A 17,531-nucleotide genomic window follows, 5' to 3' on the forward strand; every position below is an offset into this window, starting at 1 on the left:
TCTGTCCTCTACATCTGCCTCTTTTAAACCAAGTACTGCATGTCTTCCTCAACATCCATAAACCTCCTTCTTGGCCTTACTCTTTTCCTCCTTGCTGGTGGCTCCATCCTCAGCATTCTCCTACCAATATAACCCATCTCCTCCTCTGCACATGTCCAAACCATCTCAATCTCACCTCCTCACCTTATCTATAAAAACATTACATATGTTTAATAGTCATTTCTAATTGTATTGTATACAGTATTTTTTAGCTATTGTTTTTATAATTTTTGTCTCATATTGGTCTAAATTATGTTTTTTCATTAATTTAATAAATCACTGATTTTAATATATGATTTTCTTGATTTTTATTATATTTATGTTAGGTGTGAATTGTTTTTTGCAAGAATTGTTTATTTAGTATTTTTTTTGATTTCATTTTTTAAGCGATAGTTAGGTTTTATGTTTCATTTTTAAAAGCAATGTATGTATAAACATGATTATAAATGAAAATATATTTTCATAATACATTTATTTCTGTAAAGCTGTTTATTGTTACAACTGATATACAAATAAAGTTGAACTGAACTGAATGTTTTAAACCAACACACCTTTGAGAAATTAGTCACATTTTTCCTTAAACTTTCTCACACTGAACACGTGTTTTTTATCACCATCATCAACTTTAGCAGTCATTCTTGGGGGATTGTTTAGACTTAAATCTCCTCTTTGAGAAATATAAAGAAGAAACTTTGGTTCAGATTTTGGATGTTGTCTGTACCAGTGCAAGTAGTTTCCAGTTGTACCAGTGAGTATTTCATAGCTGCACAACAGAGTGACTTTATCCCTTCATCTACAACTTCATAAGTAAATTGTGGCTTTATTGAATTTGCCATGGAGTCACCTGTCATAGAGAAGAGAATATAATACATTTATTTAAAATGATGTGTTTGACTCAAATTCTTTTATCAACACACACTAATGGATCACTATGAATATTTCTGAAATAAGAAAAAGTCAGTGTGTAACTCACCTAGTGAAAGCCACAGAAACATTAATATAACAGTAATCATGATGAATGAATGCTCTTAGCTGAATGAAAATATTCTTTCTGTACTTCATGCTAACATCATAAAGGTTCATGAAGCTCCACCCCACAGCATCACATGACACCCCACAGTCACACTGTTACTGACAGATTGTTGATTCGTACTGAAGCATTCTGGCTTTATATTCAGCCTCACAGGGAACTTGAACACAAAGTGAAAGCAGTAGGTGAATAAAAGTCCATTTATTCAGTGCTTGTACATGCTGGAGTCAGATATATATTAGATTTGTGCAAACTATTTAGTAATCATAACCCAAAGAAGTCTGTATCATTGGGGGAGGAAAGCAGGGTCCTTGATCTATAATAGGGTTCCAAACACCAAAGGTGCATAGACACACTATTGTTCTACCTTTTACACATCAGTTTCCAGCCAATTTAATTTTTAAATTAATGTACATGTATTGATGAGAAATTAAAGTGTTATATTTGCCAATACAGAGATGCAGTGTTTAAGTTTAGAGCACACTTTAAGCACTTCCTTTGCCTGGAATGAGGTTTTTGTACAGTGTTGCTAAGTTTCCTGTCACTGTGGGCTTCAGGGCGCAGTAGTACACTGCAGAGTCTGATACTGCAGCAGAGGAGATCTTCAGATCTTCAGGTTTTTTATCAGCATTTCCAGGTTGTTTTTCAGCAGCAGATATATAGGTGGAGCTGAGGAACACTGGTCTGGATTCAGGATACTGTCGATACCACTGTACATAATCACCTGTAGTAGTAGTTAAATTGCAGGGCAGAATGACATCATCGCCTTCTGAAACATGCTTTTCTGCTATAAGACGCTTTTGCATTGATGTGCTGCCTGAGGGGAAAAAAGAGATAGTAAATAAAAATGAGGAATGAAATATTAAAACATATTAGACCTAATACTAAAATGAACGTACCTAGAAAAAGCATCAGTAGTAACAGTAGAAAGAGCAGCATGATGGAGATGGAATCTGCTGAAAGATAAAGAGGGAATGAGTGCAGTTTAGTGTAGGAGCCTGTGGAGCTCCACCTTCCTGCAGCTCACACTGCTGATAATGTTTCATTGTCACCAGGAAGCACTGGTTCTGTCCCCCAGAAGGGAAAAATATTTTACCATTTAAAATTGAAACTCGAAATAAAAAAAAAATAAAAAAAAATGCACTTTCTTTCTAGGATAAGTTGTAAGCTAAATGCAAAAATGTAACTCACAAGGGATTATGGTCTCTGAAATCCTGATACTGATGAAGGTTTTTGTGCCACCTATGAAGAGGCTTGTAGTCTTGTAACCTTGAAAGTCCTTTATAAAGGCTAAATATGATCTTATTCTGTTAAATTCTGCTTGTATAAAGATCTTCAATTTAATATTATTTCTGTAGTTCTTTTAACAATAGACATGATTTCATCTTTACAGATTAAATACATTGTGAATATAACCTTAAGCATCAGTAATTAGTCCCTGTACATTTATCCCTAATGATACATAAGCCATTTGATACATAAACAATTAGTAGTGTTTATGGTTAAACACCTCTATTAGAAGAGACTTATTTCATTTAATGCACCCAACATGTGCTTGTCCATGCAGGAAACAAACAATATTACAGACAATATAAAGCAATTCATGATTAAAGACAGCAGCATCTCTGGAGGATCTGAACAGGGTTGTATGTTGTTCTAGTATTTGGCCCACAATAAGATAACTGACAGCGCCATCTTGTGTTTCCCCAGGAGAAAGACTGTAACACATTACATACTGGTGTGGTGAATCTACAATTATTATAAATTTAATTGCCACATTTTATACACAGTAAGAATCCAAATCCTTTGCAGTAATAAATGCATAAAGTCTGGGATCTCTTTCTCTGGGATGTGTTTCACTAAATCTCTTACTGTGTATTCTACCACAAGAGAGCAGAATCACTCTGATACTAGTGCAGGGAACGCGACATTTTGAAGAACCTGGGGTGTCAGCAATCGCTTGGAACCAGTGAGACTTTGGTTAGTACCCTTTGCCTTTAGTTATAATAGAGCGGTGGAGTTGTGCACAATGAGCGTTCACTGTAAAACCTTTTATAAGAATTGTGATGGAGTGTGGCGCAAATCCAGGTAGGATGTCTGATCATTTTTAAAGAAACAGGTTCAGCTTAAAAACTAGATCCCAGGTGGTGTCGAATGGCCCACACACCAGAGAATATTGATGCTGTTGGAGCTGGCATCATAAAGGAGGCCTCACTGCGACATTTGACAACACGCATCATCACTTTGTTGTTGTTTTTTTTTTATTATGCACCCATGTTATAATCGCATGAGCATACAGGACACAATCATAGTAACTGGTAATGGCACCAAAATTCCCTTTGCACAGCATTTACACTATCACCATTCTTATAAAAGGTTTTAACAGTGAACTCTCATTGTGCACTACTCCACTCATCCATAATAACTAATGGCAAAGGGGTTCCAAACAGGCTCCTACTGGTTCCATACAATTGCTGAAGGTCGCCAACTCCTAGTTCCAAAACTTCCCATTTCTCTGCACCAATCTGTTTAATCACATACAACCCCCTTTACCTTATAAACACAATATAAACAAATGCTTAGTGTCCTGCAGCTGCAGCAAACATCTGTACATTCATTCATCATTTATTTATTTCACTAATGATTTTATCAGAGTCCCACATCTATAAATGTTCATATACATTCATTCCCTTATCTTCAGTAACAGCTTTAACCTGATGTTTAAATGTACATACAGTATATACAGGTACATGTATGAACACATTAACAAATGCATGAATAAACAGATGGAAATTGATGATAGTGGGTAAAAAAGTAAGATATTCATGGATGTATTTCTTCACAGTGCAGAGCAGTAACTCCTGACACAATAGATCTGGAAATGACATAAAATATATTTTGGTACAGCTTAAAATGTAGACTTATTTGTATACTACTGTAATGAAAATGTCAGTTTTAATCCCTCATTATTATTTTATCTTTCTTTCAGCTGCATCTGTTAATACAAATGTTGTTTGTGTCTGTGGTTAACTGACAATTTGGTAAAACAAACACCTTTAATCTGCTGTGGTTTTAGAAGCTTCCTTTATACAATTGTTATGTTTTTGTAAAGGCTTTTACTGACTTTGGGCTACTGTGCTACAACTTGAAGAGCACAGTGATAGAGAGCAGAATCTGAGAGCTTTAGACCTCTGATAATAAGTTTAGTAGAGTATCTGGATGTTTCTGACACTAATCGATGATCATCAGGACTGCTATCAACACCAGATCTTGATCTTGCGCCTTTATACAGTAAATACTGTGGTGCACTTTTAGCATTTTGTTTGTACCAGTAAAGATCAATTTCATCACTGTTTGTCTCATATGAACATTTCAGAGTAACAGTGTCTGTTTCTTTCCTGATGATTTTGGCATCTTTATCTGCTGGCCCAATTTTATCTGCAAAACTGCCTGCTGTAAAGAAGAAACAAACAAACCCCAATATATTAACAGAAATAAATAAAATGTGAAGTAGCTTTTGTAAAGAAATTACTAAGATATAAAATTAAGAAATTATTAATTAATACAAACATGGATTTTATATAATAAAGTTAATAAACAAATTAATATGATTTACCTGTAACTACAGTGAGAATCAGTGTTGTGTATCTCACTATGTACAGTAAGGTGTAGAGTTGAGTCATTTCTGAACACAGCTCTGTGAGGATTCTGTATAATAGTGCTGTATGTGCTGAACTTTACACATGAGGGAACACGTCTCTAGAAGACCACACCCAGGAAGTGCTGCTGTTGTAGTGTAACATTGTACAGATCATCACTTTACAGTATCTGTGACAGTGAACTGAGTCTTTCTAGCTTTCATCTTCCATAAATAATATCTGTTTTACTGGGAAGATTTTGATGAAGGGACGCAGAAGATAATATTTCCTATTAATTTGGCAACACACCATCAACATACACTATTAAAAGTACAACATTGGTGTGATGAGTTCAATGCAATTTACCTGCATAATTTCATTAAATAAATATTTTCATAATTGCTATTTTAAGCTTGTTTATATACTCGCTATTTCCTATTTAGAGATTTTTAATTTATGTCTATATTCTGAGGCTCCCACACAGAGCGTGAGGAATTAATACTAATATTGAGCACAAAGACATTGTGAGTTTCTCAGACAGCTGTGTGAGATTTACATGTGCTATAAGGAGTGTTAGTGTCTTACAGGTTCATGTAAACACAATATGTCTTGCTGAAATTCAATCACAAACTGTGTTCACATTTAACTGTTGGAAGTGTTTTAAAGAAGGGGGTTGAATTTCTAGAAATGACTACACCAAGGTTTTTTTTTCTCACTCAGCTTTACAATCATGTTCCAGTGCACCCTAAATAATGGGCTACAGGGAAAAAGAAGACATTTCTTAATTCACAAGTTCATGACAGTAAGTTAACACAGTGGTAATTATAACTTTATGTTCAATTAATTCAGTATGCTGTAAATTCAAGCAAACAACATATCTGGTTAAAAAAATTTAATTGAATTTGCTTGTAATAAGATTACACTTTCTGTACAAATCTACATTTGAGCATATCCAGTAAAATATGAATTGAAAAGCAACCAGGTAGTTTAGCAGTATAATAAAACTGTGTCAGGGTTTTTGTACAGTGCAGCTGGATTTCCTGTCACTGTGGGCTCCAGAGCACAGTAGTATAGAGCAGAGTCTGATACAGCAGCAGAGGAGATGATCAGATCCACTCTTTTATTATTTTTATCAACTTCAACATCCAGACGTGGTGAAATGGAGTCACTTTTATGTCCAGTTGAATCAGAAATATAAAAAAGGAACTCAGGTTTAGATTTTGGATATTGTCTGTACCAGTGCAGGTAGTAATCTGTAGCAGAACGTGTTGGTTTGTAGTTGCAGGACAGAGTAACATCATCACCTTCATCTACAACTTTATGAGTGAAACGTGACTCTATTGAATCTGCCATGGAGTCACCTGTCATAGAGAAGAGAATATAATGTTTGTAACTTTTACATAATTACAATTTAACTGATAAATCAATATTAAGGGTTCTGAATGAATAAAAGTCAGTGTATAACTCACCTAGTGAAAGCCACAGACACATGAATATAAAAGTGAACATGATGAATAGTTTTAGCTGAATGAAAATATTTTGAGGTCTTTCTGTACTCTAAAAGGTTCATGAAGCTCCACCCACAGCATCACATGACAGAGTCACCAATGTTACTGACAGCAAACGCAGTGTTTATATTGTAATTATGTAAAAACAATCATTTTAACCTACAAAAATATAAACAAAAAATTCTTCACATTTTGAGCTTCAGTTATAACTGAAGATTTAATATCATGTTAGAAAAAAAAAAGGTTTATTGAGAATAATGAGATTAATAGAGATGTATATTTTAAATAGCTTTTTAAGGACTGTTAAACCTCTTGATGCTCAGCTCTAATAAAAGTATGAGTTATGAGTATTAATGAGTATTTATTCTTATGACAGTTTAGTGTGAAGTGGACAGTTGTGTAGTTTTATCAGAATGGTGTCTCTATAAATGAGTTGAGCTACTAAGAGTAATCAGGGCAGGAGTGAGGATAATATTAGTGCAGTGTGTATGATAGAAGAACAGCTGTAGTTTATATCACAGAGGTTTTATTGTGAAAATGAGGATTCATCATCAGAGAATGTGAGCAGGGTTGTGTGGAGCTCTAGTACTTTTCCCACAATAAGATAAGTGACTGCGCCATCTTGTGTTCACCAAGGAGAAAAAACATCACCTTAAAGTCATGTAGTATGAAAGGGGGAGTGATTCTGAGATTAATTCTTGTAGTCTGCACTCTGCCTCAGCTAACAAGGATTTAGAAATCTTCCAACAGAGTTACTGTTTTTATCACCTGCTCTTTACCCATCATACAGTTTACACTGCAGGCACACAGTAAATCAGTAAATCAAAACATTTACACATCATTTTAATGGAAACTTTAATGGAATTCTGCTATGAGGATTGATGTGAGTTTTGTCTTTAGTGCTGATGTGATGATGTGATTAGTAGCAGCACAGTGACACAGTGAGTAGTGTTGCTGCATCACAGCTCCAGGGTTCCTAGTTTGATGCTGAGGTGAAGTTACTGTCAGTTTGTGTGTTTTTTCACCCGTGTCTGTGTGGGTTTCCAGCATAACATGACGAAGTTTTGCTGTAATTAATTGTATATGTGAATAAATGTGTGGAAGGGTTTGTTCATGGTGTTCTGTTAAGGACTCACGTCCAATTGAAATTTATTCTCACCTCACACTCAGGAGATCTCAGGACACACTTCAATATCCAACACAAAACTGATCAGTGTAAAGTGTTTAGTGAAGATATGATGTTGCTTCCTGAAAATGCAGCTTGTGTCAACAATATAAACTCTTTATTAACATGAGACTCCATAAATAGGCATCTACATTTTTAAAATCATTGGCAAAAATGCCTTCAATATAACTAAACTGTGTCAGGGTTTTTGTACAGAGCAGCTGGATTTCCTGTCACTGTGGGCTCCAGAGCACAGTAGTATAGAGCAGAGTCTGATACAGCAGCAGAGGAGATGATCAGATCCACTCGTTTATTAGTTTGATCAACTTCAGCATCCAGACGTGTTGGCATGGGGTTAGTTTTAAATCCGCTTGGATCAATAAAAAGAAGGAACACAGGTTTAGATGTTGGATAATGTCTGTACCATTGCAGGTAGTTTACTGTACCACTAAACTTTGTATAACTGCATGACAGAGTCACATTTTCTCCTTCATCTACAACTTTATGAGTGGAAAGTGGTTCTATTGGATCTGCAGTGGAGTCACCTGTTATAGAGAAGAGAACACGGTCAATCCAGAAATACAGTCAGACTCACATTCTACTGTTTCTAAACACCACACAGACCAAATAATCACTAATTCAACACTTAATATTTCTGAAATCATAAAATGAATGTATAACTCACCTAGTGAAAGCCACAGACACATGAATATAACAGTGAACATGATGAAGGCTCTTAGTTCAGTGAAAAGTTCTGTACTTTAACCTGGTAACATCCTAAAGGTTCATGAAGCTCCACCCCACAGCATCACATCACAGAGTCACCAATGTTACTGACAGATTGTTGTTTATCTTTTAGTAACACAAACTGTAAACAAGAAAATTGTGTAATTATTAAAACTTTCATTATATTTGAGTCCTCAGCCATAAGTGTAAATGTCTAGAATTATGATAACAAAAATTTTAATTTATATTTTTTTTTTATTTGAAAATATATAATATTTATTAAATATGGATTTTTTTTTTCTAATTTGTTGTGATCCACTGAGTTCTGCTGTTCTTGGTAAAACCGTGAAACAGTATCATCTAAACATAAAACTGTGGTTCAACATGTCCAGAGAATATGAACATGCAGTAGTAATGTGCTTGTTCATGCTGGAGACAAAATATATTTTAAAGTGGTGTAAAGTAGAATTCAGAAATGTAAAGAAGTGGGATGTCTGAAATGTTTTAGTACTTGGAACATAATAAGATGATGTACTCCGCCATCTTGTGGTGAAAGATTGAGAAACACACCAAGTTTTTATTTTGTTGTTGTACTCAGCAGAGGTGTGAAGTAACGGAGTACAAATACTGTTACTGCACTTAAGTAGATTTTTCTGGTATCAGTACTTTACTCCACTATTTATTTTTCAGACAACTTTTTACTTTTACTCATTAAATTTTTACACAAATATCTGTACTTTTTACTTCTTACATTTTCAAAACCGGCTCGTTACTTTAGTTTTAATCCAGTGATTGTGAAATATAAAATGTTTCTTTTCACTGCGCGCTGATTTCAGCCGAACAACCGATTTCCTGTTACTGCACGTCTTTATCAATCCGCTGGTGTATAAAGTCCTGACTCTCACTCTTTACGAAGATAAGAATCAGCAGGCAGAAGGCAGTAAGAAGTCTGGGGTTAATGTGGATGAGACAGAGGGAGTCAGTGATGTAAACATGACTGAGATCAGACACATTCATGATCATCATCATCTTTTCTCTGCTTGTGTTCTATATGTGGATCTTCAGCCTGGATACATTCATTAGGTAACAACATTTTTATTTAGTTTTGTATTAATATATTTGGCTGTCAAAATTAAAATTATTGTAAACGGCACTAGATGTTATTAACACGCTATCAATTCAGTGCGCATTTCTGTTTTTACCATTTTTATTTAAAAAAAATGTAAATACATAAATAAATAACTAAATATAAAAGAGGCGAAATTAAAACCTCCAGCAAAACATACACTTATTCACGACGTCGCTTCTTTACTTAGACATAAAATAAATAAATAAACTCCACCGAAAAATATTTTTTAATCAGTAAACATTTGTTTTATTTATGTGCCAAGTCTCAAATCAAACACCAAATCCACCATGATTTACACTAATTGCTGACTGTTGTAACCTTCAGAACATTTTGTTGTAATCTTTTTTCATGCTACAGTTATTGTTGTTCTCTAATTTTGATCAGTGTGTTTTCTGCAAAATAATGTTTTTTTTTTAAATTCCTGTTATTTTGTGGAAAAGGTGTTCTGGTAGCATGGTATAGACAGGACAAAAACTCCTTCAACTGTTGAGCAGTGAAGATGACATTTGTTGAATTGTTGAATTGTTTATAAATTGTTCTCTAATTTTGATTGCCAAGCTGTGTGTGTATATATATATTCAATTCAATTCAATTCAATTCATTTTTATTTGTATAGCGCTTTTAACAATGAACATTGTCTCAAAGCAGCTTTACACAGATAATGTGGTGATTAAACATAAATATGTTCTTTGTAAGTATGTTTGTCCCTGATGAGCAACTGTGGCAAGGAAAAACTCCCCGAGATGGCATAAGGAAGAAACCTTGAGAGGAACCAGACTCAAGAGGGAACCCATCCTCATCTGGGTTGCACCAAATGTCCATTTGAAGCAGATATACAATGTTGTGGGGTACAGTGATGATGATCAGAAGCAAACTGCACTCCCGAGTCAGTGCAGCAGACCGCCGACACCAACTACAGTCCAATCCCCTCAAAGCAATCTGCTCTACTCCGAATTAAGAGACCGTCCCGAGCTGCACAGAAGTGTGAAGATCCAAGGAGGATAGGGGCAGGATCACTGGTCACTGGAGCCTCAGGAGCATGTTTAACTCGACCAAAGAGAGAGAGAGAGAGAGAGAGAGAGAGAGAGAGAGAGAGAGTGACGGGAAGAGAAGGATATGGATTATTAAGTGTAACTATTGGTGTATGAAAGTTAATGTCACTGTGCAGTTTGGACTCCGGCAAGACTCGCTATGGCAGCATAACTAAAAGGAGAACCAGAAGGTAACACAGACATGAGGGATCTCTGGGATAAGAGACGACCCACCACACCACCAACAAACCTGAGTGAACGTGTGAATGTGAGGGGACGACAGCATACAAATATACCAGTTCACCAAACACTCTATATCCATGTTCCCTCCAGATCTGTGCCTTTACCTAAGAGAAATCTACTGATAAAAGGCTTGACTAAATAAATACGTTTTCAACCTCGACTTGAACACTGAGACTGTGTCTGAGTCCCGAACACTGATTGGAAGGCTGTTCCATAACTGTGGGGCTTTATAAGAGAAAGATCTGCCCCCTGCTGTAGTCTTCATTATTTGAGGAACCAACAGATAGCCAGCACCTTTTGATCTAAGTAGGCGTGGAGGATCATACTGGTACAGAAGTTCACTCAGACCATTGAGTGCTTTATACGTCAGTAGTAATATTTTATAGTCAATGCGAGATTTGATTGGGAGCCAGTGTAGACTGATTAAAACATGATGTGGTCATATTTCCTAGATCTAGTGAGGACCCTTGCTGCTGCATTCTGGATTAACTGAAGCTTATTGATGCACTTACCGCACACCCAGACAGTAAGCGTTACAGTAGTCTAATCTAGAAGTAACAAAAGCATGAACCAGTTTTTCTGCATCCTGTAACGACATCATATTTCTAATCTTAGCAATATTTCTAAGGTGAAAGAAGGCGATTCTGGTGATATTATTCACGTGAGACTCAAAGGAAAGACTCGGGTCAATAATCACACCAAGGTCTTTGACAGCCATTACATGCTGAAACAGAAACACCATCCAGAGATGCTACGTAATCAGAAAGTTTACTTCTAGCTGCATGTGGTCCTAGTAAAAGTACTTCCGTCTTATCTGAGTTGAGCAGAAGAAAGTTATACATCCACTGTCTAATGTCCTTTACACACTTCTCAACATTGTTAAGCTGATCTCTCTCATCTGGCTTTGCTGAAATATACAGCTGTGTGTCATCAGCATAGCAATGGAAGCGAATCCCATGTTTATGAATAATTTCACCAAGAGGCAGCATATATAAAGAGAAAAGCAGTGGGCCTAAGACAGATCCTTGAGGAACACCAAACTTTACCTCATAGAGCGTGGAGAACTCACCATTTACATCCACAAACTGATAGCGATCAGTCAAATAAGACCTGAGCCAAGAGAGAGCTGTTCCTTTATTCCTACAACATTCTCAAGTCTAGCAAGCAGTATAGTGTGATCAATGGTGTCAAAAGCTGCACTAAGGTCGAGCAAAACAAGTAAGGAGACAAAACCCTGATCAGAGGCCAATAACAGGTCATTTACCACCTTAACTAGCGCCGTCTCTGTGCTATGATGAGGCCGAAATCCTGACTGATACATTTCAAAATGTTATTCATAAGCAGATGTGAGCATAACTGCTGTGCTACAACCTTTTCTAAAATTTTGGATATAAAGGGGAGATTTGATATCGGTCTGTAGTTGGACAACTGACATGGGTCAAGGTCAGGTTTCTTAATAAGGGGTGGATAACTGCCAGTTTGAAGGATTTACATAACCAGTGCTAATGGAAGAGTTAATTATTTTTAAACAGGTTTGATTACCTCTGAGCTATCTGTTTAAAGAAACTAGTAGGCAAGGGATCGAGAATACAGGTTGATGATTTTGATGAGGAGATTAATGAAATTAAGTCACTCTCATGAATAGTAGTGAAGCTTTGTAATTGATTGTCTGCTATAATGACACTGCTGTCTACAGGGTTACTTGTAAAATAATTTGATTTATATTAACCGTCTGATTTCTTGCCTGATGTTTTCAATTTTATTAACAGGAGTGAAAGTTCCGGTATTTGAAAATCCAATCATTACTACTCATTGATCCGACACAGCACAATGTTTCTTAGGGTTAGGTTCCCCAATAAAGGATACGCTGGAATGAATGAAACAAATGATGATTTATTCCAGCGGGTGCTAGCCAAGTTAGGGGCTTTGCTCACTAGAAGAGACTTGTACACGTGCGACCATGGCTGCTGGGTCACTGGATAAGTAATCAATTACAACATTAAGTATTTTCATGCACAAATCCGGAATAAAATATAAGCTTTTCCAGCAAGGTCACAGTATGAAGTACTTAGAAACACTGAATAGGTAGTTTCATGGATAATTTAGGTTTAACAAATCACACTTTCAGCAACAATCATACCGCTGAAAACAAAATGACGCCCTATTTGAAATACTATGGGGTCACCTGCTTTTTGTTTCTGCGAGTTAAAACTTATTATGAAGTGAGAAAGATTCATTCTGAGGAACAGGTGACAAGTTGGGGTTTCCCTTTGCTGTTTTAAATATCGAGGGCCCCGTAGACAAATCTACACAAATGCACTTACATGCAAATGTGCGTCACCCACTTTTTTTTCAGCTGCAAAATGAGCTCACACCTTTTGGTCTTAAGTGTTTAGATTGAACTACACATCCGTCAGCAGTCTACAGCTCTTTGATAACAACAGATGGTCTTGTTTTCTGGGGTCGCTTTATGCAATCAACTTCTATTTGTACAGCCTCTGAACACTATTGCACTTACGTTTTGCCATTGTCCGATACGTAAGAGTGTAATGTTTAAACCTATACTTACTACAATACGGCGTAAACAGAGCCCGTGCTTCGAAAGATAAAATTGATAGGTATCTAATAAAGCTTACAGGCATGAAACACCTTGCGACGTTTCAACTTCAGTATGGGAGTGGTCAGTAAAGTTCATTTTGTTTCAGTATACAGTCGATGTTGTCAGAGGGCTTCTATTTGAAATGACCAAATCTGGATTCAAAAAGTTTCAAACAGTGAGTGCCACAGCTCATAAATTTTAAACAATCATACGGATCATGGCATGAACCGTACCATTAGGAATAGCCTCTTAACAGAAAGACCCTGTGGGACGAAATATACGAGGCTCTTAGAAGATAAATCATTTTATTTTTAATCAAATCTGTTAGAACAACAAATTAGCCATTTCCTAATTGCACAGTGCTCTTTTGTTTTAACGGGCATACCACACTCTGCAGCATGCGGATAGCTCCTATGCAATCATTTCGGGTAATCTGGAGCATTGGTTACCTTAGGGACAAACTTTGGGTCAAGGTTCGCTACAGAAAGATGGATGATTCTTCCTTCACGTGAAACGCTGAACTTTTTTTAAGCAATTTGTTTTTCTTAACAATGGTCAGCTTGCCCCTTTTTTTGGGACAGTTTATCAAAAGTCAAATGAATATTAAAGTCTCCAACAAGGTTGCCTTGCACTTGTATTGTCATTATGGAGGTATCCGCAACCAGTTTTCGAGGGTTCATTGGACTGATTTTCTTTGTAATGAAATCTAAATTCTTTAGCTAACAAATAGCCGAGAAATCAGAGTGCACGGTGGAGATTTTAGCAAAAACTCGCTATTGCAATTTACCCTGTATCTCTGGAAATAATAATTAGTGAAGTACAATTAACTGTTTACCAAGTTAATGACAAACTATAGGCCTAATTCATTATTTGGTGAAACACTATGAAAATAGTTAGGTTATGTTGTACTCGAAAGTTTTCATTATTGAGGATTTACCCTAGGGTTAGTATCAATTTTGTAAATTGACCACGTACCATTGGGAAGGTCGTGACTAGATTATACCCTGCACAACAGTCGGGCAAGCGCCAATATATAAAGCTGGAGGTATACGTGATATGCTTATAAATAGAACTAATAAAAACTTATCTCATGGAGTTACCATGGTCATCTACAACTTTGCAAGAAGTACATTAGGCCCCGGAACTGACCCGTGAACTGCGAAATGTACCATCTGTAACTCCTAGGAAGGTCGCAGAAGTAGTGGCACATCTATTATTAGACACCTCAAATTTAATGCGTTGTCTAAGCAATTAACCGAAATGGCGTTCCGAATTTAATGAAGCCTATACGTGAGGTTTCTTTCGTCGCATAGGAAAACATTATATTAAACTCACAATGAAGACAGCTCTTGGACCATACAAATAATTTACCAGACAATTACACGCAACAGTAACTTTTACCCAGCGCCACTGATTCAATTAGAAGTAAGCTCGTGACACGAGTGATAACAGTGAAATATTCCACAACTAATTTGCAACTCTGCAAGAAATTTAGATCAAAAAATGAAGCTGCTTCTACGGTAACTTTTGACGTCGCAGCCTGAAAGCTCCTAGTCACCGCATGTATTTAATTTAATGTTAATCAGGTTACTTAAACACTGTTTCCACCTAATGATGGAGTTTTCACATCTCAATGCTAAAGAAAAGTTTTTTGGCAATTTTGATCTTAATCTCCCCAATCGAGGCCTGGGTTAACAAGCGCACACCGTCGGTGTTACCAATACCTGGCCAGACCTTGCCCAGATGCCTATGAGATGCGTGCGTAATCAAACGTGATATATATATATATATATCACGTATGCAGCTCCAGCGTATCGATACGTACGACCGTCGATGTGGACGCCGTACAGCTGATAGAGGAGAGATCGAAAAAATTATCCTCTGCAGTTAACACCTAATCCACGCCTACGGTACGAGCTAGGGGCCAACCAATGGAATGAAATGAAAAATGGATATGGAAAAAAATAAAGAAAAAGGTACCTGAAAATTCCAGGTAGTCCATATATCGGCATGCATGCATACTGCATGATCGATTTTTTTGGATTTTTACGGTATATATGGACTTTTTTGGATGCTATATATTGCAGCTCGACACCTGATAAAGTCTCAGTGGGTTTGCTTCGCCAAAATGACTAACATGGATTTGCCGTGATACGAGCTGCATCGACGTACCTCGCCATTCAGCATCACAGGTGAAAAAACCGTCAATACACTTTCTCACATGATATACAGACCAGTAGACTTATTTTCATTCCTGCACAGAAGGTGACAATTTACAGAGCGCCAAATGACTTTTGGTTTAGAATAGGCATCATGGCATGAATGCTTTTGGACTTTACTAGTTGGGTCCCAGAATGGTTGAGGGCTTTATTGTCATAAAAATAAATATATTAAGAATAGACTCCCCTTAAAAGTTGCCCTATCAGCTACACCATGCTCATTGGCAAACAGAAAACATCCAGAGATGCTATTAATCAGAAAGTTTACTTAGCTGTATGTGGTAGTAAAAGTACTTGTTATCTGAGTTGAGCAGAAGAAACATACATCCACTGTCTAATGTCTTTACAATTCTCAAATTGTTAAGCTGATCTCTCATCTGGCTTTGCTGTATACAGCTGTGTGTCATCAGCATAGCAATGAATAATCATGTATGAATATCACCAGAGGCATATATAAAGAGAAACAGTGAAGACAGATCCTTGAAACACCAAACTTACCTCATAGATGGAGAACTCACCATTTACATACAACTGATAGCGATCAGTCAAATAAGACCTGAGCAAGAAAGCTGTTTTTATACAACATTCTCAAGTAGCAAGCATATAGTGTGATCAATGGTGAAGCTGCACTATCGAGCAAAACAAGTAAGGAGACAAATGATCAGAGGAACAGGTCATTTACACCTTAATACTCTGTGTATGATGATCAATTTCTATACATTTCAAAAATGTTATTCATAAGATGAGCATAACTGCTGTGCTACAACCTTTCTAAAAATTTATAAAAGATTTGATATGTCTGTATTGGACAACTGACATTCAATCATTTCTTAATAAGTGATAATACAGTTTGAAGGATTTACACATAACCAGAAAACAGGAAGAGTTAATTATTTTTAAAACATTTGATTACCTCTGAGCTATTGTTTAAAGAAACTAGTGAAATCAGAACATTGATGATTTTGATAATTAATGAAAATTAAGTCACTCATGAATAGTAGTGAAGCTTGTAATATGTCTGCTATAAGACATGTCTACATTACTGTAAAATAATTTGGATTTATATTAATGATTTCTTGCCTGATGTTTTCAATTTTATTATTAAAAAGTTCATGAAATCATTACTACCTAATGATGGTGACAGAATGTGCTTTATTCCTGTTAATTTTGTAAGTGAATAAAATCTAGGATTATGCTTGATTTTCATGATAGAAATGCTGATCTGGCAGCAAAGAGATTTTCTATAATTTAGAGGCTCTCCTTCCATGCTATTTGAAATACTGTTAATTTTGTTTTACATTTAGAGTTTTAAAGTGGTCTGTTTTAAGAGATGATCATTATACCACTGTGCTAATTTTTTCTATCATTTTGGTCTTATAGCTACATCATCTAGAGTGAACAAGTTGTTTAGATGTTCAGTCACTCATCACAGATCTATCAATATGTAATATCAAGATAATAAACTGCTGTAGCTATAAATCGCTTAACATAACTGATAGAAATCACTAAGGCAAATTTTAAACATTAGAATGGTCTGAAATAGCTTCAGACTGTAATTATGACAAGTTTTATTTTTAATCCAAATGTTAACAATAAGTCGAGATGTGTCCAACTACAGAGTTCCTATAACATTCTGATTAATCACTGAATCTAGAATGGACACAACTGTTGTTAAGGAGTCTTCCTGATTATCAAATGAATATTAAAGTCTAACAATTAATGCTTTGTCTAAAGAAGTAGCAGATTTGTAGAAATCTGCAAATTTATCAGAAATCAGAAAATTGATAACAATAATTAGTAATTAACTGACTTGAAATCAGACATGAATATTTTATGTTGGTGTAGAGAACTTCAAATGTTTTACATTTGTGTTTAGTCTTTGTGTAGAGATTATTATAATAGCTGATTCCTCTGCCATTTAGATTGTATGTAACATACAGGAGGATAATTTAATGCTACATATTCATGACAATATTTGTCAAACACATTATATTAAATGGTCTTAAAAAGACAGAGATCTAATATTCAATAATTATTTTTAGATCAGATGCTTGTGCTGAGTCCTATTTAATTTAATGTTAATCATTTTAAACAGATTTCTGATAGTTCACATTTTGGTTTTGTACAGACACAGTCTCAATATGTATCAAATATGTGGATCCTGATATATATATATATATATATATATATATATATATTGATAT

At 35.8% G+C, this 17,531-nt stretch overlaps 1 gene segment (V, D, J or C); it reads right to left on the bottom strand.

Annotated features, from left to right (window-relative positions):
- Positions 1-1,456: 1,456 nt before the first annotated feature.
- On the bottom strand, positions 1,457-2,064 carry LOC124387898. The segment is given in 2 exon segments: positions 1,457-1,886; positions 1,969-2,064. Coding segments are annotated over 2 exon segments (372 nt in total).
- Positions 2,065-17,531: the final 15,467 nt, after the last annotated feature.

The sequence above is a fragment of the Silurus meridionalis genome, chromosome 6 (assembly GCF_014805685.1).
Source record: "Silurus meridionalis isolate SWU-2019-XX chromosome 6, ASM1480568v1, whole genome shotgun sequence".
In the NCBI taxonomy this organism is placed as follows: Eukaryota; Metazoa; Chordata; class Actinopteri; order Siluriformes; family Siluridae; genus Silurus; species Silurus meridionalis.